The sequence below is a fragment of the Thunnus albacares genome, chromosome 1, assembly GCF_914725855.1.
Source record: "Thunnus albacares chromosome 1, fThuAlb1.1, whole genome shotgun sequence".
NCBI classification, from domain to species: domain Eukaryota; kingdom Metazoa; phylum Chordata; class Actinopteri; order Scombriformes; family Scombridae; genus Thunnus; species Thunnus albacares.
Window position 1 is genome coordinate 35,315,660 of NC_058106.1, and position 10,536 is coordinate 35,326,195.

Here is a 10,536-nt window from a genome sequence, read left to right on the forward strand (position 1 = left end):
TTGTTTGTTCATTTTCTGTCATTTATATACTGTTATGATGTCAGATGTCTATGTTAAACATGGTCAGTGTTCCAAAACTTGAGGTAAATGTATGTAAAAATACTCCCTGACAGTCAAAAGCTGGGGCTTCAGCCTGCTCTTAACATATTGTTTGCAATGTTACCTTTTTCGCTACGTAAGGTTGTTCCAGTGGTTATTCACATTGTCCACTCGCATATTTCAGATTGGACTCGGGCTCAAACATGTACAGATCTATCTGAGAAGTTTCCATTTCCAATAAAGAATGAGAAAAAGAAGTGAAATCCTACTTCTGTTGTTTGTTTACATAGCCTCTGGAGCTGGCGGAAGCTTCTGGAAGCTGACCAATCAGAACAGAGTGAGCTCATCGAGAGGGGCCCTTAACGAGACAGGAGCTAAAACGGCCTGTTTCAGACAGAGGCTGAACTGAGGGGCTTCATAAAGGGCCAGCATAATTTAAAACAAGGAGTTTTTTTGAACTGTAAATCATGCAAAGATATTCCAGTTGAGTCCAAGAATATAAATATAGACCTGGAAATGTGCATGACGTATCCCCTTTAAAATGTCTTAAACTAAGTCTGATTTTATAAAGGTACAACATTGACAAACAAAACACAGAGTCTGAGAATCTAGGAAATAATCTGGATAAATAGTTTGCTTTTCTACAACTTGTCTGATCATCTCACCACTTATGTTTCTTTCCCTGCTCAACTTTGTTGTAGCAATGTCAACATATCCCCAGATTTCAGTAATTACTTTAATGAGAACAATGTTTTCATAACTGATGGGCTTGATGGCCAAGACTGTATGGAAATATAGTGCTTGTTGTAATAAACCAGACTTACTCTTAAACTCTAGCATACAGTAGCTCTTTTATTTTATTGTTATTGTTATTTGGGCAGTTTTATGCTTTAATCAATAACTGACAGTAGAGAAATGACAGGAAATGAGGGGAGAGACTGAGAGACTGAGACTCCCCACTCTGTTCTGATTCATCTAATTTACCACCAACCCTTTTGGCAGGTAACCATCTTTGTTTGGAGGTCTCAGTCTGTTTGGGGAACCTAATTGACTGGTAAAAGCAGCCTTTGAATTTTGTGATGATCCTGGCTCTGCAGCAGCATCATGGAACAGAAACAAGCCAAAGCCTCAAGCTTGTTGGTTCTCATTAAGAGAACACATAAAACATGCAGATTTTGTCTTTGTATCGGCCAATTGAAGGTCAATGCAATACAAAAAAGGCCTCTGAGAAGCAATTAATTTTCCCAACATTTCAACCCCTCAGCCCATCAAATATTTGGCTGAATGAGATCATCACAAAAAATATCTCTAAAGTACAAATATGAAAGCCTGATGTCATTGGTTAAGTCTGTTGGTGAGGACACTGGCCATGAGCAGTTGTGAGTCAAACATGCTGCTGTCATTATTATGTGGGAAAGTGACCTACATAAGATAATATTCACTAGAGATGCAGTGGGAGCCATATTGGCAAGAGTCAGTCTTTAGTTTGCTGTAAATCGATTTGATTTAGTGTCTGTGCTGTTTTTTTCTCCTCAGTGAGGACACTTTTTCGGGGGAAAATGGGTCAACTGGGGATAAGGTTAGATTGTCTGGACCTCATCATTGCTGCGTGAAATGCAACAAGGGGAAAGAGTATGAAATGCTTAAAGGACCATATCAGTGCTGTTGCGTATTTTGGCCAAATAACTATGATTCACATTCACTTTGCAGTACATCAACAATTTTTCCAAAGCATAACAGTAGTTTTTAGATTGATTCAGTCGGTTCCAGTTCTGTACAGTAAGCCATAAAAATGAAATTGCAGAGACTTGCTGGAGAAAGATAATGAATCACAGTGAACAATTCTTTGATTTTACTGCATGCATCCTGTTTACACTTCATGTGTCTTGGGTGGATAACTATCCATCTTGCCAAATGTTAAAAAGCTCTAAATGTATCTGTCTCTCCAAGACGCATACATAATATTTACTCCACCCAAATACAAACAGTCAGTAAATCATGCATCTGTTCCCTGTGGTAATGGCAGCTGAAGAGACACTGAAATTATGCTTATAACATACATGAGGGAGGCAAAATATTAGGAACACTTTCCAAATGAATGCACCCCACTACACCACCACCATCAGCCGTAGCCATGTATCTGGATTGTACCTTTATAATTCTATTTGTGGCTGCAGCTGATGATTGTTTTAATTGTTGGTTAATCTACCAATTGTTTGCTCAATTGATCGATTAATTGTTAGGTTCATAAGATATCAGAGGGAAATTAGGAATGCTCATTGTGGATTTTGTGATCCAGCAGAGATGTATAAATGTGGCTAAGTATAAATGAAAGTTTATCTATCACATCTGGATTGTATCCCGATTTGATCTGAAATAACACACATATCTATCTATCCAAATCTATCTTTGGACATTAATGCTGTTGTGAGCAGGCAGCATTTTTAAACTTTTAAACAAAAGAAATAATAGATTAATTTAGATTTTTATTTTGTTTCAGAATATTTACTATGAAAAACAACTAAGATGAAGGAAATACTGTAAATATCTCCTAACCTGAAGCCAGAAAACTTCAGTGATGACAGATGACCTTCATATCAACCCCACAGCTGGAGGCAACAAGTCACGGCTCCCTCTCCGAAGGTTATCAGAAGGGGAAGTGTAGAAAATCACCTACTGTGGTAGATGCAGACGAGGGATGTCTGCTTAGTTTCATTCACACAGTTACAGGGTATTATCACCGCAGGTCATTCTGTACTTCTAGCTATCTGCAGAGTCTGCTGGGACAGCGAACGTGATGCTGTGGAGCATAAATGTGAAACGAGCAAATTATGGAGGAAATCGGTCTAATACGCATCACTTTTTCCACCATTTACACAATGAGGCAATGGAGGCCTGGGGAACGGCATTTTCTTTGTGTGGGTGTTGGTGTGCCGCTGAGCAGGAGGGGGTTCAGGAGTCAGCCAGATGATGTCATGGCCATTAAGGAAGTGCAGCTATAAAAGAGGCCATTGAACTCGGAGTACAGTGTCATTTTCAGTGAAGTCTCACAGTAATGTTCCACCGATCACAGAGGCAACAAAAACCTCACTGACAATGACGAACAGTAGTTGGAAGAGAGCCTAAAATATAAAAAACAACACTAGGAACATAAACAAAGGAGACTAGCAAGAAATGAAGTCATGATGGTGTTGTGCTTTTAAAGGAAATAAATCACAAATAGACTATCAAGTGGTGAAATGTAACAATAAAATAACTGTAAAACCAAAAAGAACAGAATATAATTCAAATATATTCAGAATAATAAAGCAAAGCAATATAAATGGATTTATACTTAATATAGAAGATTTTGGATAACTTAGTATGCTCTTACCTGTTTGCTTACATGAACGAGAACAATATATATGTGAGATTTTAATCTAATTTCAGAGTTTCTACCCTCTTTCATAAAAGTACTCCACTGATTTAGCATTGCACTCTAATAACATTGGACAGTTCTTTTTTTTAAAATAAGCATCAAAATCGATGAAATATCATCTTTTTTCCTTGTCAGAACCTGGCACCAACATTACCCACAATGCAACTCGACAACCCCCCCACCCCTCACTCCACCCCAGCACTATTATCACTCACTGAATATAGTGTAAAGCTTACTTTACAGTTAATCTGTTCTATGGCGTTGTCAAGATATCAAAACGCTACAATGACATTAGAGCTAGTGATAAATTACCAAAGAGCTGCACAGATCAGAAAGCAGTTGCACCACAGAGATAAGTTACAACAAAACTGAAAGCAACAACTAAATATCTACACACATGGTAACCCTAGGTAGGTGTAAATCATAAAATGTCACTGAACTCACTTAAGGTAAAACCGCAGTTTTTCTGCCACACAGCATCATTTCTTCATTAATTGATACCATTTTACAACAAGGTAATCCAGTAGAGACCTAATTTATTGATATAACATTTCAATATCGATCCAATGTGCTATGATGTCAGATGGCTCATGCTTGCTTTCACATAGCTGGTGCAACATAGCGCAGTTCGTCGGATCAGCTGACATGACCAGCTGATGTCTCCCCAGCTAGCGTCTGCAACCAGCCAGCTGGTGCAACTTTCCAAATAGGTGTTATTTGGATAAACTGACCATATACCGTACTGGGAGTCTACATGGTTACTTTCTCACCTGAAAAAATATTAAAACTTAATAAAGTGACATATTAACAGTCCTACAGAGAAAATTACAACAGCATTCAGCCTGGCTGAATGTGTCCTGTAGTACATAGTGGTATTACGAGACAGCTAGCTGGTTAGCATGCTAACTCCAGTAGATATCTCTGTAACACAACACAAACAGGTCATTGACTTGACGTCAAAACACACTCTGTTGATAATTTTAGTTAATTTGGAAATGTTGTAAACTAAACTCCTGACCAATTCTTACACATTAAACCTTTAAAGAAGACTCCTTACTCTACTGGAATTGTTGATACTACAAGAGCACGCAGTCTAATGGCAACAGCAAACAAAACAAAACTGAGAGAGGAAACATCTTCCCTCACATCTGATCTTTGTCTAACACAGACAGCAGCTCACACAGCGCACTTCACCCAGACAACAGACTTGTTTCACTTAGCGTTTGTTAGCATCTCACGCCTCTTTTACCACGAAAGCACGATCAGTGCCAGCTAAACTAACTGCTGCTTGAATATTGGCATTGATCTTGGCTGATAATAAACCAGCCAAAAGGGTGGTGTCAGGAAGGGCATCCGGTGTAAAACCTATGCCAAATCAAAATGTGGATCAGAAATCAGATTTCCATAGCAATGGCCACCAACAGTACTGTTGACCAGCAGGGTGCTGGTGGGAACTATGTTACTGTTTGGGTAAAGGAGAGGGAGAGGGGGAAGGCATGTCAGGAGGAAGGAGAAAGGGCAGAAGTGTGGAGGTGAGAGTCAGAACTTTGAATGTCGGCACTATGACTGGTAAAGGGAGAGAGCTGGCTTATATAATGGAGAGAAGAAAGGTAGATATACTGTGTGTGCAAGAGACCAGGAGGAAGGGGAGTAAGGCCAGGAGCATCAGAGGTGGGTTCAAACTGTTCTGCCATGGTATGGCTGGGAGGAGAAATAGGGTAGGGATAATCCTGAAGAAGAATATGAGTGTTGGACTGAGTGATGAATATGAAGCTGGAAATTGAGGGTGTGATGATGAAAGTGGTCAGTGCATATTCAGTAAGTTGTGTGTGAGATGGAAGAGAAAGAAGAATTCTGGAGTGAGTTGGATGAAGTGGTGGAGAGTATATCCACGGAGGAGAGAGTGATGATAGGAGCGGACTTCAATGGGCATATTGGTGAAGAGAACAGGAGGTGATGAGGAGGTGATGGGCAGGTATGGTGTCAAGGAGAGGAATGTGGAAGGACAGACGGTGTTGGATTGTGTGAAAAGGATGGAAATGGCTGTAGTGAATACCTATTATAAGAAGAAGGAGGAGTGCAGGGTGATGCATAAGAGTGGAAGAAGGTGCACACAGGTGGACTATGTCTTATGCAGGAGGTGCAGTCTGAAAGAGATTGGAGGCAGCGTCACATGGTGGTCTGTAGGATGACTTTGTAGACCAAGAAAAGGAAGAGAATGAAGTCAGAGCCAAGGGTCAAATGGTGGAAGTTCAGAGAGGAGTTAAGACAGGCATTGGGTGGTAGTGAACAGTTGCCGGATGGCTGAATAACTACTGCAGAAGTGGTGAGAGAGACAGCTGGGAAGGTACTTGGTTTGTCATCTGGACGGAGGAAGGAAGACAAGGAGACTTGGTGGTGGAATGAGGAAATACAGGAAAGTATATGGAGGAAGAGGTTGTTGAAGAGGAAGTGGGACAGCAGGAGAGATGAAGAAAGTAGACAGGAGTAAAAGATATGGCTTAAGGTGAAGAGAGAGGTGGCGAAGGATAAGGAAAAGGTATATGGTGATTTGTATGAGAGGTTGGACACTAAGGGAGGAGAAAAGGACCCGAACCTTCATTCTCCAGGAGCTAATTTCACTTGTTGTAATGTGTTTTTACAGAAACAAATTGATCCATTAAGGAGATATTAAGACACACCTCCTCAAAATAAATGCCACATTGCCAGTGACAACTGTTTCAGTCGACCGATCATTATCCACACTGAAGCTCATCAGGACCCGGCTTAGAAACAGATGTGGAGAAGGAAGGCTCTCAGATCTTCTGCTGTTGTCCATTAAGAGGGACATTTCGATTGACCATAACGAGATCATTAACATTTGCAAACTTATTGAACAAAAGAATTCTCCTTTGATTTCACATCTTGCTTCTTGCTTCCTTGACAAAAATGCTCAAATCAGCTAATTCTCAAAGTGTTTAATAGTTCCATGTTTTCACTACAGATGTGTTTGAGAAATAAACATTTAAAATGTTACCCATTCCCTCTAAATTATATTACAGAGATGTTTGCAAAAATAAATGTCCGAAAAGTCAATCCTATTTAATACAGGGGTGTTGTTTCTTTATATTCTGAATCACCCTATAAAATGTAAATCTTAATTGGGGATGTAGCCTTTTTACCAAACATGCACTGTTGTTCTCTGCTGATGGGGGACCACTGAATGTATCAGGTGCCCTTTATATTTTTTTGCCCCTGCCCCTCAGACAGTCTGAGTCCACCACTGGGTTATTTAATACCATCCATCCATCCATTTTCCACCACTTATCCGGGACCAGGTCACGGCGGCATCAGACTGAGTAAGGGAGCCCAGACATCCTTCACCCAAACAACACTCTCCGGGCTCCTCCTGCGGGATCCCAAGGCATTCCCAGGCCAGGAGAGATATGTAATCCCTCCGGCATGTTCTGGGTCTGCCCCGGGGTCTTCCACCAGTTGGACGTGCCCGGCACACCTCCAGAGGGAGGTGTCCGGGAGGCGTCCTAACCAGGTGCCCAAACCACCTCAGCTGGCTCTTTTCAATGCAAAGGAGCGGCAGCGTCATGACTGTTATTGTCAGATAAATGTAGTGAAATAAAAAGTGCAACATTTCCATCTGAAATGTAGTGTAGTAGAAGTAAAAACTGAAATAACGGGAATACTAGAGTGAAATACAAGTACCTCAGAAGTGTTTTTACTCACTTTAATTAATGTAGTTACTTTGGTTTATTCAGGTTTTGTTTTATTTTGATGAAGCTGTAAATCAATCTGTTTTCCTGAGAAACAACCTGTTTTTAAATTCCCTGATATCACCTGACAGTCTATCAAACTCCCCCGAATACACCCCTCAGAAAATTACAAATTTCATCCCGCAGGTACAAATATAAAATAATAAATCCGTGACCATCATCTGTTGAAGTTTGTCTCTCACCTGATGAGGTTCAGCAGGAGCTGTTTGCTGGAGCTTTTTCTTCTGATGGAGTCTGCCATGGTGGACTGGGCTGCTCCTGCTCCTGCTCCTGCTCCTGGATCTGGTTGTATTGTAGCCTCCAGTCTTGGTCCTGGTTCTGATCTTGGTTCCAGTTCTGGTTCTGGAGTCTGAGAGACCTTTCCTACAGCTGCTCTCTTGTTCTTGTGTCTCTGTCTCTGTGGCTCATGTTGGCCTCTCCCTCCCTCTCTCCCTCTCTCTCTCTCTCTCTCTCTCCCTCTCCCTCTCTCTCTCTCTCTCTCTCTCTCTCTCTCTGTTTAGTCGCAGCTCTCTCTTCCCTCCATGTGGTTTTCATTGAAGCATTTTGACCCCCCCAGCCCCCAAACCCCCTCACCCTAACGCCATGTGACTCTCCCAAGAGGAAAAGTAAGATGATATCATTTGAGTGGATCGGTGACAATATTATATGCATGTACATTGTATATATTTATATTGTGAGGGGAGTGTCATGGTGGGAGGGAGCGAGTATAGTATTGTGTTTATATACAGTCATTTTCTAATCGCGTGAACAGCTCTATTATGGAAAACTATTATTAAATTAGAGTCTATTCTATTGTAAGATAAATTATTAACTCTCGAAAAATACAATGGTAACTATGACTTGGAGTTTCAGCCTTTACTTTGTTATTTTCAGAATTAAAAACACATTCGTCTGTGTTTCCAGACAGTAATCAGTTTGGAAAATTTCTGAGAAATAAGCCGTTTCTCTGAATTTTACAGATCAGAATCTGGACTGTTACTTTACCCACAGTTCTTCAAAAAGCCTGATAGTTGGTGGATGTTTCACCTTTTAACGTACCCGTCTAACATGTCCAGTAGATGCACAGGTTTTAAATATTATGGATCTTTAATTTAACCAGTAAAGAAAATAAATAACTGGAAAAAAAACATTTAGAAACAACTTAAATTCACTGTAATGTGCATATGATGGATGAACATTTTGTTTCTCAGATTTCTGTGTTTCTCAGACTCTCTGTTGTTATTATAATTACTTTCAAAAGCATTTAGCAAAAGAAAAAATAGATAAAATTAAAAGGGATCTTAAGAGGAAGAATCCTCTAACAAAACAAAAGCTGACTTACTTAGTAAATCTGATTTTTGAAAGAATTTCTGGAAGAATCCTAAATGATTCTGGGAATGAAAGCTGAAACTAAGGAGGTTGATCAAGTTCAGTAAAAAACATATAAGCAAATGCTTCTTGGATGTGGCGACAAAGTGACACAAAACAGGTGCTCTTGACGCATGGATAAGCAATCAGTGTCAACAAAAAAAGAGGAGTGATTTCCCGAAAACATCACGGCACACTGCTGCGTCAAGTAACAAACTTAAAAAGCTTTTTTTTATTATAGATCAAAACAAGACCAATGCACATCGACCGCTCTTTGTGAAATCATCCCTCTTTTTTTTTTGTGGACACAGATAAAATTCACGTTTGTTCTCTGTCTTTACGGTCTCAAACGTTAATTGATCATCACAGCTTCAAATGAAATCACCATGTTAAGACTTTAGATGTGCATAAAATTAGAAACAGAAAAATGCCTTGAAATGAACAGAACTTAAGATCATAGAGGAAACTGTTGTCTTTGTTCAGACTTTATAAAACTCAAGATATGAGCAGCAGCCTGAGAAGCTGAGGGAGCAACGACGGTGTTGGATCTGTTTACTGTTCAGCAGGTTATGAATAAGATATGGCGGCTCAGAACAGGAGCAGCTGCTGGAGGCGACAAGCCAATCGGTCCGTCTCTGACTACCGAGTCACAGGGTCACATCGCCGTTCATGCCACCGAGGCTGCTGTCCGTCTCTTTGTTTGTTTGTTTGTTTGTTTATATATATTTAGATGAAGATAAAGCACTCTGCTCTCTGCTTCGTAGCACAAAGACAAAAGTGGAACTTTTCTCTTTAAAAACTCTCTGCGTCTATCAGTCCAACACACACAGATGTGCATTAGGTCACTCAGGCATTTCCAGCCAACACTGATTTACACACACACACACACACACACACACACACACACACACACGCACTCACACATACTGTTGCCTGCTCACCCACCCCCCTTAAATCCCACGGGAGCTTGAAACACTCACAAACACTCCACCAAATGGTTGCCACAGCAACACTCCCACAGCACTGTTTCACAGTCCGACTGTTGAAACAACTCTGCATGAGGCTGATGGGGACGGACAGAGCCGCCGCCCCGACCGCCAACTTCCACACTTTCTCCAATGTTCCCCCAAAGGAGGAGTTCAGTTTAGAGAAATAAAGTGCAAAAAAACCCCCCCAAAAAACCCATAATACAGCAGCGGTTGGCAAAATGAGGCCTGTGAGCCAAATCTGGGCCTCCTGCAAAAATATTACACCCCCAACACCAATGAAACCTGAAGTTTTGATAGTTTAGATCAAAACTTCTACATAACTGATCACAAACAATAAACAATTTATTAACATCTATTACTGCAGACTTTAGTTACTTTCATCAATGACTTATTAAATATAACTGCAGATCTGATGACTTAGAAGACGTGAAACAATAAATTGTTAATAAATGGATTTTCCTGCAGATGCTCTGCAGCTCTTTCCAGAAGGTAAGTGGTTGAACAGAACATTGGAGGTATCTTCCTAAAGAATGACATAAAGCAAATGTTATGGGGATAGGCTATAGAAATGATGGATTTTTCACAACCTGGCAACCCAAAAATTATGCTTATTAATGGCTTATAAATTAGTTCTAAAGCATTATTAAATTAACCATTAATTAATGCTTATAAACCCTTTATAAAAGGTGCCTTATCAGAAAGTGGTTAACACCGTTTTAGTTCCACAAGCTCAGTCTGTTGGACCAGAACAGGTTTGTTTTTAACACAGGTGGGCGTCAGTCCAACAGAAATGGTGTGTTGATGCCATTTTTCTCTAAGGAAACAACAACAGCAGCAGACTTCCAGTCAACGATAAATGAAGCAGAACGCTGTTTATCAAGTGCGAATAACCAAGTACGTCTTCAACTTTCCAAGTGCAACACAGAACATCGATTCACCAATGAGTTGTTTTTTGACCAAATTAAATTAAAATAAG

The 10,536-nt window shown here is 40.3% G+C and overlaps 1 protein-coding gene across 3 annotated transcripts in view; it reads right to left on the minus strand.

The window, feature by feature from the left end:
* Positions 1 to 7,650, minus strand: part of LOC122985573 (lymphocyte-specific protein 1-like) — a 34,853-nt gene extending 27,203 nt beyond the window's left edge. For 2 of the 3 annotated variants that reach the window (XM_044356357.1, XM_044356342.1), the window contains exon 1: positions 7,407 to 7,650. In XM_044356357.1, coding sequence (XP_044212292.1) covers positions 7,407 to 7,465 — 59 coding nt within the window. In that variant the 5' untranslated portion in view covers positions 7,466 to 7,650. The remainder of the gene's footprint in view (positions 1 to 7,406) is intronic. The other variant, XM_044356349.1, reaches the window with a different exon arrangement.
* Positions 7,651 to 10,536: the final 2,886 nt, after the last annotated feature.